The sequence below is a fragment of the Macrobrachium rosenbergii genome, chromosome 2, assembly GCF_040412425.1.
Source record: "Macrobrachium rosenbergii isolate ZJJX-2024 chromosome 2, ASM4041242v1, whole genome shotgun sequence".
NCBI classification, from domain to species: Eukaryota; Metazoa; Arthropoda; class Malacostraca; order Decapoda; family Palaemonidae; genus Macrobrachium; species Macrobrachium rosenbergii.
Genome location: NC_089742.1, coordinates 30924407 through 30941664, shown reverse-complemented (window position 1 = coordinate 30941664; position 17258 = coordinate 30924407). Strand labels below are relative to the sequence as shown.

Sequence of the window (17258 nt, the reverse complement as noted above, 5' to 3'; positions counted from 1 at the left end):
TTAACTTGTGCTTTGATTGTGTTTTTCTGTTAACCACTCCAGAATTTTATGTGATTGTATAAGAAGGTCCTGCTAAACATTGTGTATGTTTCATGATCAGTTGTATTGGCAAAAATGAGTTATCAGTTTTAACTTCTTTTGGCAAATACAGTATATGAATACTTTGCAAGTCATTTCAACCCAACCTTAGGATCCTATACCATATATCTTTTGGTTCAGATACTAGTGAGTACCTTTTTATTCCCTTATAAAATGTCACAATTTGAAGAAAGTTGATTAGATTTACTGATTAAAAAAACTGATGGAAGTGAAGTTATATTTCAGTGATACTAACCACCATCTCTCCATCCCTACATAACAGGATTATCTAATTAGTGCCTGAAACAAAAAAGTTAAGTGAAAAAGAAGTTTGCAGGTAGGGGTCCTCTATCCCCCAGTTTTAGGAAGATCTATTGAGTATACAGTAGTTTGTTTTGTAATTTTTTTTTTTTTTTTATAAATTTCTTAATACAGGCGGTCTGGTTATCATGAGGTTCTATTTCTGGTGTAATATGAAAATCGTAATAACCAGATTTTAGCCTTTTTAAGCCTTTTGGTGCTTATCGGCGCCAAAAAGCTCAGATTTTCAGTTATCAACATCTTTATTAGGTATGTATCAGTACCAGGAATCGGAAATTGGCGATTTTCGATGCCGAAAATTGCCGATTTTCGTCGCTAGACAGGTGCCATAAAACCGATCGCCGATAACCAAGTCAGCCGGTAACCAGGGACTGCCTTTACCATCAGAAAAATTAATTCAATCCCTATGCTCCAGGTACATTAGTAGAAATATTTTAGGGAAGAACTTTTCCATCCTTTCCAGTTTAATTGTAATTTCATTCGAATTTCCTTTAATGTACCAAGTAATTTTCAGTTTTACATTTATACAGTACTTTTCATTAGAGAAAGAATGGTTATATATAAACAACTTACCAAGTAATTACATAGTTATAGTTTCCACTCGTACGTCAGCTAAAATTGTAAATTTCGCGGGTCGCGCTATTTGTTTTGGGAAGGTGACTCCCCCCCCCACTTTTGGGGAAAGAGAGGAACAACTCGGCAAACAACTTCAGTTTGTTTCTGCCGGCTGATGGCTGTACATCAGTTGTTAACAGCAGCTTAGTTTTGGAATTCGTTGCTTTTCCGATTGTTCATTTCACCCAATTGGTTAAGTATTCTTGTATGTGGGAGCCTTTCGGCACATTTAGATAGTGTTATGTTTCTTTTATGAGACCGTTGTTGACTGATAGTTCACGATTAACTTTTTACTGATTTTGACCTTTTTAGTTGACTTGTTTACTTCAAGATGTCTGACTCAAGGTCAGCTAGCATTAGGTACTGCAGCAAAGGCTGCAATACTCAACTGACTAAGTAAACCTACGATTCACATACTCTGTACACTAATTGTAGGGGCCAGGTGTGCCCAGTAGATTTAAGATGTTAGGAGTGTATAGACTGGGATGATAAAAAGTGGAAGTTTAAATCTCTGTGACTCCTGTTCCCAGTCCTCAAATTGTTCTACCCTCTCCTTTACCTGGCTCCCACGCTTCTAAACCCGACCCCATTGCCAGCCTCAAGTCGAAATTTGACAAGAGATTCTAGTTGATTGTGGAGATCTTGGGCCAATTATGGCCCTCAGTGAAAGTCCTAATGGACAAAGTTAGTGGGAATAGTGCTAGTGAAGTGTTGGCGGAGAGGTGGCTGCTTGTCCTTTGATTCTGTGGCGAAGTCAATGGCATCTCCCCAAAACTGGGAGGAGTCAAACTGGTAGCCTAAGGGAGTCGGTGGGATCTCTCCAGTGATGCCTCAAGTGAACCTGTTGCCCGATTCCCAATTTGCAGCGGAGAGCCACTGGAAAGATGTCTATGAATGTGCATCGTCTCTTGGTTAGAAGTTCTAGTTCCAGCGCCAATGAACGCTTCATCTGAGTCACACCATTGAAAAGATGTGAAGTGGATGTGTGACACTCACTTCAAGTGCCTTGTAAAAGGTTCAAAGAACCCGTTGGTATCCCTCGTCCACCCTGTAGTCACTGGGACAGCCCAGAGTGTTTTTCTTTGGAGCATCCTGTAGTAGAGAGCCAGATTTTGGCTCGCAAACGTTCTACTTCTCGTAAGCGCTCCTCATCATCTTTTGAATGCCAGTCTTTTTCTCCTCAGCGCCCGAGCGCCTAGCAGTTCCTGAGTTTTTCTTGGAGTCAGAGCATCCAATAGTGCATAGGGCCAGTGTGCTTTTAAGCCTTATAGTCACTGGGCACTCCGCATCCAGCACCTGTTACTGCAAGCCCCAGTGGCTTGGCACAAGAATCTCCAAGTGCTCATTAGCACCCATTGCCCTCCGAGCTCCTCAAGAGTGCCCGAGCACCTGTTAACGTCCAAGCACCCAGTAGTTACTGAGCGCTCATTGGCGCCTGAACGCCCAATTTTGACTGATTGTCCAGTTCCAGCTTTCGGGCGCCCAGCACCGTCTCTGTCTTCTGCGACTCCAGCAATCTAGCGCCCTGCGCCTTCACACACATAAGTGGCTCCCATCCTTCAAACTACAGTAAACCCCCCATATTCACGGTCTCATGATTTGTGGACTTCTCTGCGGAACGTATATACACATTTGCAGAAAATTCGCCCATTCGCAAATATTCACTAATTACTGTACTTTCATATAATTTTCATGACTAAATGCGCTTTGTGTAATAAAACTATTAAAATACTCAGGTATAGGCAGTTTTAGAGGGTTTTTGTTTTGTTTTAACTATCAAAATAGGCAGTTCTAAGTGTTTTTAAAGGGGTTTTATGTATTCGCGGATTTTAGTTATTCGCGGGGGGAGGCATCCCCTTGTGAATACGGGGGGTTTACTAGTCCTCGGGCGCCTGCAGCTGTTGATTCGCCCTCGGATCCTATTCAGTACAAGCTTGACAGTATTTTGGGCCTACTCAAGAAAGCTCAGTTGGCTCCTCAACCTCCAGCAGGTTTATCCTTATTCCCAGTATCTTTTGATGAGGAAGACGTAGCTGTCTGTGATGCTCCTCCTTCAGCTTTTGCCTCCTTACTGAGATATCTCCTTGCTTCTTTTCCGGGGGTTCTTTTCACCAGCGGCCCCTTCTTCCCCTGCTTCTAAGTTGGTGCTTTCGTCTTCAGCGAAGAATGCCTTGAATGAGGTTGAGGGATGGCTCGCAGAGCAGAGGAGAGCCTTCTTCAGTTTTCTTCCTTCCAGGTTGTCTCGAAGGAGGTACTTGTCTTATTCCACCAGAGAAGCTCCTTTGGGAGTTCCTGCCTCCTCCCAAGGGGACTTCTCTGGGCTAATGGATTCGTCACATAGATCAGTATTCTCTTCAGCCAAGATTACGTTCATCCACTTTTGAGTTGGCTCATCCTCTCAAGGACTTATTCAAAGTTTTTGAAGTTTTGAGCTTCCTGGACTGGTCTGTTGGTGCTCTTGCATGCAAGATTAAGGACTGTGCCGTTTTGCCTGAGGATTGTGCCGTGGATTGGCTAGGGGTCCTCTCTTGCACAGATAAAGGCATTAGGGATGGCTCCAAAGAGTTGGCCTCTCTGTATGCAATGGGAGTACTTAAAAAGAGAGAGCTTTGGTGCTCTTATACTTCTAAGGGGTTACTCCCTTGCAGAAATCGGCACTCCTGTTTTCTCCCATTGACCAACATCACCTGTTCCCACAAGCCACGGTGCTTGGAATCGCATCAGACTTCCAAAAGGAAAGCACTCAGGACCTTTTGGCTCAGTCCTCTAGACATCCTAAAGAGGCAACTGCCTTCGGTTCCAGGGTGGTCTCTCCTCTGCAGATGCTGCCCTTTCGTGGCAGCAGTCAAAGGGCTTAGTCCAGACCCCACTCTAGCGTCCGTTTCTTGTCACGTGCCATCGAGAAGTCCTCCTCTAGATCTTCCTCTCGAAAGTGAGGACTCTGTCCTCTGTACTCCAGTAGGAGCCAGACTTCTTTTCTTGTGAGAGAGATGGAGAGAAAAAGGAGCAGAACCTTGGATTGTAAATGTCCTGAAGGGGGGCTACACTATCCCTTTCAGGGAGAAACCTCCCTTAGTCAGCACGCCCATCGTCTTGACGGCCTACTCTGTAGGCTCAGAGAGGTTTATGGCCCTCTCAGAAGTTTTCGTCCCTCCTCAGAAAGGGGCCAATAGAGTTAGTTGAAGATGTGAATTCTGTAGGGTTCTACAACCAGTCAAAGATGTGAATTCTGTAGGGTTCTACAACCACTTGTTTGTAGTTCCCAAATCGTCAGTAGGCTGGAGGCCTGTCCTGGACGTCAATGCCCTGAATTTCTTCATCCTGAAGATGAAATTCAGGATGGGGATGAACCAGACCATCCTGTCATCCATTCACCAGGGAGATTGGATGACTTCCATCGATATGCAGGATGCGTACTTCACGTCCCTATCCATCCGGACTCCAGGAAGTACCTCAGGTTCGTGTTCAAGAACAGAGTATTCCAGTTTCATGCTCTGTGCTTCAGCTTTTGATGGCTCTCTAAGTCTTCACCAGAGTTCTTGCTCCTCTCACAAAGTGGCTCCATCTCATGGGAATCAACATCTCCCCTTACCTAGATGATTGGCTTCTTCGGGCTCAATCGAGAGAGAAGTGTACAGAGGACCTTTGGAGGACCCTTCTCTTAGCCAAAAACCTGGGCGCACTAATCAGTATGCAGAAGTCCCAGCTGACTCCATCTCAGGAGATTCTATGTTTGGGAATGATAATAGACTGGGAATTTTGGGGTTTTTCCATCCCCCAAGAGAGTGAGGTCCTGCCTGAGGACGTTGAATGGGTTTCCATCTCTTGAAAACTGCTCAGCCAACAAGTGGGTTAGTCTTCTGGGGACATTGTCCTCCATGAAGCAGTTCATCTCTCTAGGCAGACTCCATGTGAGAACTCTACAGTTCTTCCTGAGGATCAGCTGGGACAGGAAGAAATTCCCAGACACGTTCGTTTTTCCTGTGACTCCCAAAAGAAAAGAGAGACTTGCTATGGTGGAATTCCGAAAGAAAGTTGTTGGAGGGAAAGTCTCCCCTCCTTTTGAACCCCAACCTAGACTTCTACTCAGAGGCGTTGGATCTAGGTTGGGGAGCAAGGAAGTGTCAGGGACATGGTCCTTGGAGCAGAAAAATTGCCATATCAATGTTAAAGAATTAAAAGTGATGCACTTAGGACTTCAGTTCTTCGCATTGGAGATGTTCAGCAAAACAGTGGCAGTCTACTCAGACAACACTACTGCATTATCTTACATCAAAAAGCAAGGGGGACTCACTCCTTCTCCCCATACGAAGCAGCGATAGACCTTCTCCTCTGGGCAGACCAGAATCACACCAGAATCCTAACACGTTTCATTCAGGGGAAACCTAAATGCCCTGGTGGACAGTTGAGATCGTCAAGCAGGTTCTCCCCACAAGTGGACCCTAGATCCTCCCTGGTCTGCTTAAAGTCTGTGAAACTTAGGAGAAACCAATTCTGGATCTTTTGCAACCTCAAGACCATCATCTCCTGTTGTTCTGTTTAGTGCAGATCCCCTAGCATGGACAACAGATGCCATGCTGCAGGACTGGTCGAACAAAGACCTCTATGCCTTCCCTCCGTTCAGCCTGGTGAGACAGGTCATAAACAAATTCAGTCTCATCAGAACGTGTCAATGATTTTAATAGCTCCGTTCTGGCCATAGAAGGAGTGGTTCCCAGACCACCTCGACCTTTAGTTGATTTTCCAAGACTACTACCGCAAATGCCAAATCTACTCAGACAATCTTACTTCAGGTGGTTCCATCAGGGTTACATACTGTCACGAAGCTTCTTAGAACAAAGAGCTTTTCAAGATCAACTGCAGAGTCTGTTGCCAAGTGTAGATGCCAATCCTCTTGACAGAGTCTACCAAGCCAAGTGGGCAATCTTTCGTTCTTGTTGCAGAAGACACAATATCTCATCTTCTCAGATGCCTATAGCAGAAATAGCCAATTTTCTGCTATATTTAAGAACCTCTAGAAGTTTGTCTACTTCTACTATTAGAGGTTATAGGGCCATGTTAAGCTCTGTCTTCCTACACAGGGGAGCAGATCTTTCCTTGAACCAAGATTTGTCAGACCTCATAAAGTCCTTTGACACCGTCAAACAGGTGGAGGTAGGAGTGGTCTCCTGAAACTTGGAATGTAGTTCTCAAATGGCTGTCTGGTCCTTGTTTTGAGCCCCTTCATTCAATTTCGTTAAGGGACCTCACTAGAATAACACTTTTTCTGGTAGCCTTAGCGACAGCGAAACGAGTTAGTGAGATACATGCATTGGATAAGAGAGTGGGTTTCCCCCAAGGAAATGTAGTCTGTTCGTTTACCCTGTGGTTTTTAGTCAAAATCGAGATCCCGTCTAAGCCCTGGCCTTGTTCCTTTATGATTAAGAATCTGACAGAAATATTTGGCTCAGAAGAAGACAGAGCTCTGTGTCCTGTGAAGGCACATAAGTATTATTCACACAAAACAGAGGTAATACGTGGACTTTCAAATAACCTATGGTGTTTAGTCAAGAACACATCTTGTCCACTGTCTAAGAATGTCCTGACATTTTTCCTCAGAAACATTATCTCAGAAGCACATTCCCTGATAGGGGATGATGTTTTACCCTCTTTTAGGTCAAACTCACAGAAATAGAGCTGTCACCGCCCGTTGGCTTTTTCAGATATAACCTCTCTCTATTACTTTGCAGTCGACATTTTGGAAGTGCAAGTCGGTTTTCTTTTCTCATTACTTGCATGAAATAGAAGCTGTGTATAATAATTGCAGTACCTTGGTCTGTTTTCAGTGGCTGGCATGGTGTTGGGGGAAGAAGCGTAGGAAGCATTCCTTGCGCCCTTTTTTCTCTTCGCCTTGACATAGGGTGTTGAGTTTTTAGGGGAGCCTGGGGTACTATGTACCTGGAGTACCCACCAGTTTTAGTGGTTGGGTGGTGGTTTTATTTACGTGGTGTAGGTGACAGTGTTGTTTTTTATGGTTGTCTTTTGTGGTACAGTGCCCGGAGCTGGGGCAATTTTTTGTGCTTTGCTAGCCACCGCAATCATCCTTCGCTGCAAAGTTGCTACTGAAGTAGTAGGCGCTCCACGGCTATACCGCCCACCACTTTCTTTCTGATGGGGTGCGTGCCCAACCAGGGGGTGTATTCTGCAAGCTCTCTTATCAGGTAAGGAAACAACAAGCAGCACCTCTCTTATCAGGTAAGGAAACAACAGGCGTTGTATCAATGCTAGCAGCTTTTCTGTTCTCAAATGCATTACCATTCTTAATGTTTTGGGGTAGATGTGTCCATGCATCCCATCTCCTATCAGTGTGGGAATCAGCTGTGTAGTTACTTAGTAAGGTACTTATATAAAAATGACATTTTTATGATAAAATTAAGTTTTATATATACAAGTGCTTACATGATCAGAGCCCTCCCTCCTCCCTTTGCATGGACACAAGGGCATAAACAAATTGAAGCTCTTTGCTGAGTTGTTCCTCTCTTTCCCCAAAAGTGGGCGGGGCAAGTCACCTACCCAAAACAAATAGCACGACCCGCGAATTTTTCAAAATTTTAGCTGCTGTGTGAGTGGAAACTATAGCTATGTAATACTTGATAAGTATATATAAAACTTTATTTTATCATAAAAATGTCATTTATGTGTACCTGAGTTAGTTTATTTTTTTTTACAATTGGTCATTTGTCAACTTATTAAAGTATTAAATTCTTTTTTCAAGTTTTAACTTAAGATCTTTTTTGTTAGATGTACTATGGATTGAAAGCTGAGCAACAAAGGGAAGCTTGTTTGTATTGTAATTCCTTGAAGTTGATGATTTAAAAGTGTAACCAGTAATCATCAAGTTCCAGGAAGTACAACATGTATAAAGGTGCCTCAAATGCTTAAATGATGATGGTGAATGTAACAAGAAGCTAAGCAGGAAGTCATTTCATTATGAGGTGTTGTATAGACTGAATAATGGTATAACAGTATGCTTTAAGTAACAAGTATGCCAGCAGTGTAATTCCTTAATGTTGGTAAATTTACGAAATTTAACAACCTTTAGGAAGTACACTCAATCCATAAAAGCATTCATGTTCTTACCAGTTTAAAAGACTGGATGGAAAATTCATTGGACATCCCATTTTACCAGTTGAGAGTATCGGTTAAGAAGTTCTTTGATAAACATAATGGCTAAGAAAACACTGAACTATAAACAAAGATGCGTGTCGCATAACTCCTTGAAGTTGATAATTGATGGGTAACCAACAATTATCAACCTCCAGGAAGTACAACTTCATAACGAAATACGAATGTTAGCACCCATGCTTTTGTTGCCTAGCACAGGCCTTATGCACAGGATGATGATGATTACAATTGTAATTTCATCTTAACCTGTCATATAGCATAGCAAGAACACGGGAGTCTTGTATTGTAAACAGGTGGATTGAAATCTGAACTACAAACAGAAGCTTGTTTGGAGTTGATGATTTAAAAAGCATAACCAATAGTCATCAACATCCGGGAAGTACACAATGCATAAAGACACCCTTAAGACGTAATTGACGATAATGAATGTGACAACAACATAAGCTGAAAGTCATTTCATTCAGAGTAAATGATGGTTCAGCATTACACGTCAGATAATAAGTATACGAGTAGTGTAATTCCTTAATGTTGGTAATTTTAAGGAAATTAACAACCTTTAGGAAGTATGCTCAATCCTTGAAAGCGCTTGTTGTCATACCAACTGATTGGTTGGAAAATTCATTTGATATCCCATTTGACGAGCTGAGTAAAGCTTAAGAAGCTCTTCGATAAATGTAATGGCCAAGAAAACATTGAACTATAGAAGAATGCTCGTAGTGTAACTCCTTGAAGCTGATAATTTATAAAGTTTAACCAACAATTATCAACCTCCAGGAGGTACACCATTGTAAAGAAATATTATTGTACAGATTTGGAAACTGTTAGTACCTTCCTATGTACTGCATGAAAGAGAGAGTCCCATTTCAAGTGGCATAATTGAATTTTACCAGGCAGCAGACCATCGGGTTCAGGAGCTAAGAAAGTAGAAGTGGATAGCTGGGATGCTCTAAAATATAGTGAGCGCCGGGTTGAGGATGAAGTCGATGCAGACTGGCTTGAAAGTGAACATAAGAAATTAGGTAAGCTCATTTTATTTTTCTTAACAATATTAAATTTCCCTGTACCATTTATTTCGTATTTTGTGTACTTTATTTGGTATGCCAAATATTTTAAGTGGAATCTGATTTCAACATGTGCTTTGATCATGTTTTTATGTTAACGACTCCTGAATTTTATGTGATTGTATAAGAAGGTCCTGCTAAACATTTTGTATGTTTCATGATTAGTCATATTGGCAGAAATGGCTTATCAGTTTCAACTCCTTTTGGCAAATATATGAATACATTGCAAGTCATTTCAACCCACCTACCTCAGGATCCTATACCAACATATCTTTTGGTCCAAATACCAGTGAGCACCTTTTAATTCCCCTGTAAAATGTCACAATCTGAAGAAAGTTGATTAGGTTTACTTTTATGACAAAAAAAAAAAACTGGTTGAAATTACAGATTTGTTTCAAGTGATACCAACCCACCCATCTCTTGTCCCCATAACAAGTTATCTTTCAGGTCAAGTGAAGCTGAACATTTAATTAATTAACACAAACAAAAAAGAAAAAAGAAAGTTGCAGGGTAGGGGTCCTTTATGCACCTTTTGAGAAGAATCCCATTGGTATAGTTTGTTTGTAATTTTCCTGTATTTTTCCTCCATAAATTTCATAATACTATAAAAAATTCATTCATTTTGCAGTTCCACTTTTGCGAGTTGTTCGACATTTGGGTCCATACCCCTTGGTTTTGATATATCAGCATTCACTTTGGCAAACAAACTAGCTGACCCATTTTACAGTGAATTTCTTTTGTATTTCCATTCTTTTTCTTTTTCTTCTTCCAAATTCTTCTGCACTTCCAACGTTATATCGTTATTTAGTTCTCCCCAGACATATTTCACTAACCCTACCATATATTCTACTTCAGCATCAAAGTTAAGCATGTTAGCAAGTTTCACAAGTTTTTATTTTATTTGTCTTTGTCAAACCTTTCGTTATTATACACGAAATGTTTTTGGCATTTTTTTTCATATGCTTGCATAAGCTTTTCTGTCACAGCCTTCCAAGCTGATTCAGTGTTTTATGTACAGTATAAAAGGTATGATTTCCAAAAATCTATAAAAGTTACTTCATCAATTTCTGTTATTGCTGCAGTTTCGGAGAAAGCGCTGGTTGTAAGTCTGTGCAATTGTTAAACAGGTAGGTTGTTAAATAAGGAGTGTCTATATAAAAAACTGTTTTTACCTAAGTCCAGATTTCCACTGTTACCATACTTACTGCCTTCATTAAATGTTTGTACACTTCTAGGCTATAGCAATAAACAGATTTTAAAATCTATAAACTATGTAAACATTTTTGTATATTTGTACTGTATATTGAAAATAGAAGTACTTGAGGTCTTTTTCATGTCTTATTTTCTTTGTACCTTGTAATTGTTGAATTATCTATACGGACCGAATCATGTTCTTTAGTGGTCTGTTTGTATAGTATAACCTCATTAATCATATGATGCTTATTTCAGTGCAAAAAATCCCTGTCACGCTGACTTGTTAGGTAAGGATGGAAAAAGGCCTCTACCATCATCTGCTATAGTATTCCATGTGGCTCTCCGAGTTTAAGATTTGTGATGGCATTTACCATTGGCCAGTGAAATAAATGTGATGATATTCATTACTGGCCAGCGACAGAGAAGGTACTCTGGAGTCTCTAGTGGTGGCAGCAGAAGGACAATCATTGGGAAGAAGTATCTGGAGGTTCATATGTTCAAGGGCTTGTTGACCCAGGGTTGGGGTGCCCATATCCTAGACCATCATGCAAGTGGTGTAGGGATGCAGGCAGAACATTGCCTCCTCATTGTCATGTTTGAGTCAAAGACCTTTTGTTTCTCAGCATTTTTAACAGCCTTGGAAGTCAGAGAGTTGGGTGGAGCAAATGCCGTTGCCTACCTCACTAATCAGGCCAACACTAATTAGTAATGCAGTGTACTTGGGAGATCTTTGTTTTGGTCAGAGTAGCACAAAGGTACCATCATCCAAAAGATAGAAATGTAGTCACAAATGCCATGAGTAGGTTTTAGATTATCTTGTCTGAACAATTGTTCAACATGGCTGTTGTAAGAGGATTTGACAGTTGTGTCTGGCTGCTTGGGAAATGGGCATGATATTGCAAGTATGGGATGGATTGGATTTCTGTGTGTTTCCATCTCTTCAGCTTTTTATGGCAAATCCTTGTCAAGTTGCTGGAGTGGTTCCTGGACCATCTGTATCTTAGTTTGGACAGTCTCCAAGCACTTACGTTATGCATGGGACTTGTTGAGCAACCCACTCATGGGTTCCATGAGTGTTGGTTATCTTGCATGGATGTGGAAAGAGAGGCTCTTTTGAGATTGGAACAGTCTCAAGTGCTACACCATCCAAGACGTCAACCCAGTGCCAAGGTGCAGTCTTTTTATGCTTGCAATTTCACATTCCCACTTCATCCTCTCTTTTGCCACGTCTGAACATTGAGGTTATGTCTGACATGCTAGAGATCTGTGCCGCTCTTCCTCCAGGCTTTCTTTCAGTACTGGCCATCACTAGACACTGATTTTCCATGATTGCAATTGCCTTTGGCTCTGCCAGGTTAGTACAAAGGCTTAATCTGATGTATCAGATTGATTTGTCCCACTTGAAAATAAAGACTTTTGAATTATATGTCCTTTCCTCCTTGGGGAGCTTGCTTCCTGTCATCAAGGAAGAATATGAAGGTACTATTCCCTTTTTACAAGATCCTGTTTACAGGTCGCAACTCACCACCACTTTAATGTGTTCTACTTTGGGCTGGTGATTGACCCTCCTTCATGAGTGTGTCCTCGACTTACGACGGGGGATCCATTCCAGTGCTGTGCCGTAATTGATTTCCGCCGTAAGTCGGTTTTTCGCCTTTAATGGCGCTTATGGCGCTGTAACTTGATGTTGCATCAAGTTAGAGCGCTGTAAGCGCTGTTAACTTCATGCCTGTTCTTGCCGTTAGCTGTTAACAGTGCTTACGGCGCCATAACTTTATGCAACATCAAGTTACAGTGCTGTAAAATGCTGTTAATGGCACTGAAAAAGTGCCATAAGATTGAATCGCCGTAAGTCATTGGTGCCGTAAGTTGAGGACACACTACTAAGTACCATCACACCCTAGTTCTTGAGTACAAACCATGCCTTGTACTTCTTGACCCTCTTCATGGCGTGCTGTCCAGACTGCATACAAGATTTACCCTGTTACCCAGTCCTCTTGGTTAATGAAGATTGGTTTCTGATTGAATTGGTCTTTATTCTTCATGGCCCATTTTCCGATAAGTTTCGTAGTATGGCTCTACCTTTGTCCTTCCTGTCCAGTTGAGAATCAGGCAATGTATGATTAATGGGGTGGTTGTGAACAAACATGTTTTTATAACACAAAACATGATTTTTTTTTATTCTTGTACAGGGAAATGAAGAAGGATGTATAGCACTATCTGAAGGTCTGGAAATGTGTAGTAGAGGCCTTTTCAATCATGATGTAACAGGTTGATGTGACAGGATTTCTTGTTTGGGAATAGGGCAACATAAGGTTGATGGCTTTATACTGCAAAACATGTGTTGCATCTCAAAAAACTTTACAGTTCATAAGGACAATAAAAATTTTTTAATAGACAGATGTCAGGTTTGTTTGAAAATTAATCTCTTCGACTACAGTATAATTTATGAGTTATTTTCTTTCTCCTCCATATTCTACGTGTGTGCCATGCAGATAATCTATTTGGAGAAGGTATCATCACTGTGATGTATACTGATCAAAATACTATAGGCTACAATTGCAGGGTAAGTACATTTTGGTAATTACAGGTTCTGGACCCTTTTTTATTTGGGAAGATTAATAATAATAGAGTTTGCCCTCCCCCTCTTTTTTGTAATCAAGGAAAGATTTCATAAGTTAAAATTTATAAGTACAGTACTGCATGCCATCAGTTTTACTGAGTAAGATGAAACTTGGCATATTTAGAAGTTTTTTCTTGCTTTTCTGAGTATGATGTTCAAGTACCAGCGTTGATTAAATTGTGTCCTTCCATTGGTTTCATAATTTTTTTTTTTGGGGGGGCGTCGGTTATTTACCTGCTAGTTCACTTGAATATAAAATACAGGGAATAAAGTGTCATTTCTACGTTCTGTATTGTGTAATAATTGTATTCAAAATCATTGTTAACATATTGCTTTCAGATTAAATGGTAACTAGAGTACAGTAGGAAAGCAAAAGCAGGAGAGGTTTAGAACTGAGATATTAGATTATGCAGTAGATTTTAGGTTGCTGAAGATGGGGCAATTGAGTTGACCAATATAATTAGGAGTACAAGATGTGTTTTACCTTCGGTGAAGATATTCATGAAGTAGTTAGCTATAAACAGACAGAAATATTCATTGAAGAAGAATGGCCATAAGCATGAATTTTTGCCCACCTTTCATGCTCTGCTTTGATGTCTGATGATGTATTAAAAGCATTGACAGAATTTCCTCAGCCAGCTGAGAGGTGCAATGGATACTGTAAGAGAATGCGTGATTTTTTCTCTTCACATCTTGTTATCACATCTTGGTTTACACAATTGAAGGAAATTCAGTCAGACTTGATAGAAAGATAGACTGTCCTGCATAAACATATGCAACGTGATAATTCCACCAAGTTCTTTGACGAGATCATGTTAGTGGCCATGTGACCTTAACCTTGACCTTCATACACAGCTGCTGTTGTGCCATTTATCTTCCATTTCATCAATAGTGTTGTTTTAAGAGAGGAGCTGGATGGGTCCCAGTATGGGACACGTATTACTTTAGAAACATCAGGGTACTTGTTCTCGTTTTAGTATTTACTTCATACTGTACAGATGTTTCATCATGTTGGTGGTTATACTATTGTATTTTTTCACTCAGTGTAACTTCATTCTTCAGGTACTTCTGATGTAAATGCTTTTATACCATTCTCTCCTTAATGACTACTGAAATAAATATTGAAACAGATTATGAATGTCTTACTTGTTCCAAATTGAGAAAATGACACACACCTATATGAAATGTATAAAATGTTTTATACATTTCATATACAGAATATTCACAGTGTGCAGCCCAATGTTCCCATTTTGATGAATTGGTCTTACACTCTAGACTATGGTCTCCTCTTCAGAAGATGAAATTTCAATTGCAAATCATCAGGACACTCACCAGAGCAGAGGGAGCCAGCATTGATAAGCTTGAAGAAATATCATCATGATATATGAAATTTCATAGTAACTTTTCCCTTTTATTTGGGTTTTTTACTGTACTCATCTATATATTGGAGTGTAATACCAAGATAGATCTATTGTAGCCCTGATGATAGCCACAAGCTGATGGCTGCAAGAGGGGTCGAAGTCTACATGGGAGACGAAGATGAAGAAGAGTGCTACCAGCTTCCCTACTCTACCCTCCTCTGTTGTTACTCACCTTGCATTACAAGACTGATTGAACTCGGAACCGAAGACAAAGTAACACCCATCAGAGGAATTTCTCCGTGAAGGACTGCTATAGGAAGGATGCAGCAGAGGACTACCTCACCCGTGGGCCAGACTCCTGTGGGAACTTCCATAATGACCAGGCCTTACAGACTTGAAAAGTCAACTCTATTAGTAATAAGCCTTAGAACGACACAGCTGCTGATGAACGCTCTTCAGAAGCTGCTATGCTCCAGGCCAATTCGTCTACTATGCATGTCAAGTTCTGGAAACAAATCGTAGAGATTTTGTCAGAATCTTCATCATTTTCAGTTAACCCAGTCATAAAATTTTTATAAAACTGTAATATAATAAATTAAGGTGCACTGCATTATTAATAAAGATATCCTTTGAAGATATCTTTATTAATAATGAACTATTAATATATAATAATAGTAATGTACAGTTTCACTGGCAATCACATGTGCATCTGCATATCATGTTCTATATATGATATGATACCCCCTATACCCCATAGGGGGTAGTGCTGTCAGTGCATCTCAAGTGGTGCACTGTAGGTATTACTAAAGGGTGTTTGCAGCATTCCCTCAGTCCCTAGCTGCACCCACTTTTTAGCCTTTAACTTTCTTCAGTCTTGATGTCCACCCTCTGTAACTTACTTCTTAGTATAACTATGGGGTGCTCTCCCCTTTCCACCTTCAGATCCTTCATGTCCTTTATTCTGGGTCTCCTTTCTCTTATTGTCCAATCACTCAAACTCCCTCATCTCATTGTGTGCTGGATGGCTGAAAGTGCCCCAGTGCTTAGTGTGATAGCCTAAGTTTCATCAAATCCATGACAAGAGATATATTATATAGTTACTATGACTGTTCAGGTCATTCTCCTAGAATTAGAATTTTGTAATGAAAAATTTTCTCATAGAAATATATTTTGTTTTCATTTTTTTTCCAGTTGTGCTTTGCAACTATGAATGCCATGAAATGCTTGGAGATGCACTGCAATGGCATGAAGCATTTAAAGGTTAGTTAAGACATTTATGTTAACGTTATCCATGTAATTTAGGACTTTGTGGGTTAATTTTTTAAGGGAAACTATTCTTTAAATGTACATGCAGTATTCAGTAAAGGATAGTCTTTTGTGTCAAGACAGAAGGATTTGTAATGTAACATTGCTTTTATTGAATGAACATAATTTTTCTATATCTATGCATAAAATTTAGGGGTTATTATAGATATGTATATTATTTAGTGTATTGAAAAAGAGGACTGTATGTGCTATATGATATATTAGCAGCTACAGTATTTATATATATTGAACCAGATGTCATTATGGATCTTGAAAGGGTCACAGAATTCTTAGATTACACTAGTCCTTTTTGGAAGTAGAGGTGTAGTATAGTTTTTTGCAATTTTTTATAATCATTTAGTAAACCTACCTTTCATTAAATTCATTGTAGTGAGTGTTCATACTTTAATTTTTTACGTAAGATATCTGAAGATTTGACCTAGAAACTTTTCCCAGTATTTATTTATGAATTAGGCCAATTCCTTTGGGAAGTGACTTGTAGATGCCCTGCCAACGTGTTAAACTTCAGGAATGTTATGAATTTACTTTTTATCTGAGAGCTTTTTGTCTATTTTCTGACTGCTTATGCATATGTATGGGATTTGGGGATTACAAAGATTGGTAATGGAAACCATTTATGTTTTTTTGACTGTTGCTACATTTTAGTATTATATATTTTTTACTCTGTTTCAGAAAAAAGGCATTTATGAAAAAAGTAAAGGTAAGTTTTTATTTTTTTATTTGTCTACTTTCATTCCCATGCTCAGAAAGAATTAATCAGCTTTGTATGAGTGTAGAACGGAATTATGTTAGCATAAACTCCTGAAAAATTTTGGGGGTTTTTATGTATTTCTGTAGAAACATTTGCCTTTTTATGAACACTTGATGCTTTAAAAGAAACTTCATATTTCATTACAACTCTGTTTCAAGCTAATATTTGTAATTGAGAGATCTTTCTCATATTACTGTATTTGGTAGATATAATTACTTCCTGGGAGTATGTTGTAGGGTCTTAACTTTTTATGAAGTTTTATTCTTTGATTCTAATCCCCCAGTAATTTTTGGTATTTAAAGTTTGTCTCTATACACACTTAAGATATTTTTCCTTTTTTTTTTTGCTGCCAAGTTTACTAATGTTACCAAGCAGGCATGTGAAGGGAGAATGTTCATGTTTCATAACTTCTGAAGAAGTTGTAATATTTTCTTACTTTGAAATTTTGATATTTTTACATGTCTTTGTTGTATAACTTGAGAGAGTAACATTTGTGTGTAGTGTTAAAAATTAAATTGGTGAAGGGTAAACATTAATTAGGGACAGATTACAATTGCATCACCAGTTGCTAACAGTTATCAGGAGAAATTTTGCCATTGGTAGTTGAGCCATAACATTTGATAATTTTATCACTCACATAACAGTTAATCTATGGCCACAGGGAGTTTAGATTGCAGTCCTGAATATTGGGTGTGCTTTTTGCAGGTTTCACTAATACTATTTTTAAGAAATATACATATTAAACTTAAGAAATATTAGTTGTT

General features: G+C 39.6%; 1 protein-coding gene across 2 annotated transcripts in view; it reads left to right on the top strand.

Moving 5' to 3' along the window:
- The window catches only part of LOC136844619 (uncharacterized), a 47527-nt gene that overhangs the window by 8098 nt on the left and 22171 nt on the right, over positions 1-17258 (top strand). For both annotated transcript variants that reach the window (XM_067113905.1, XM_067113908.1), the window contains exons 4-7: positions 9069-9197; positions 12929-12999; positions 15609-15677; positions 16416-16443. In XM_067113905.1, coding sequence (XP_066970006.1) covers positions 9069-9197; positions 12929-12999; positions 15609-15677; positions 16416-16443 — 297 coding nt within the window. The remainder of the gene's footprint in view (positions 1-9068; positions 9198-12928; positions 13000-15608; positions 15678-16415; positions 16444-17258) is intronic.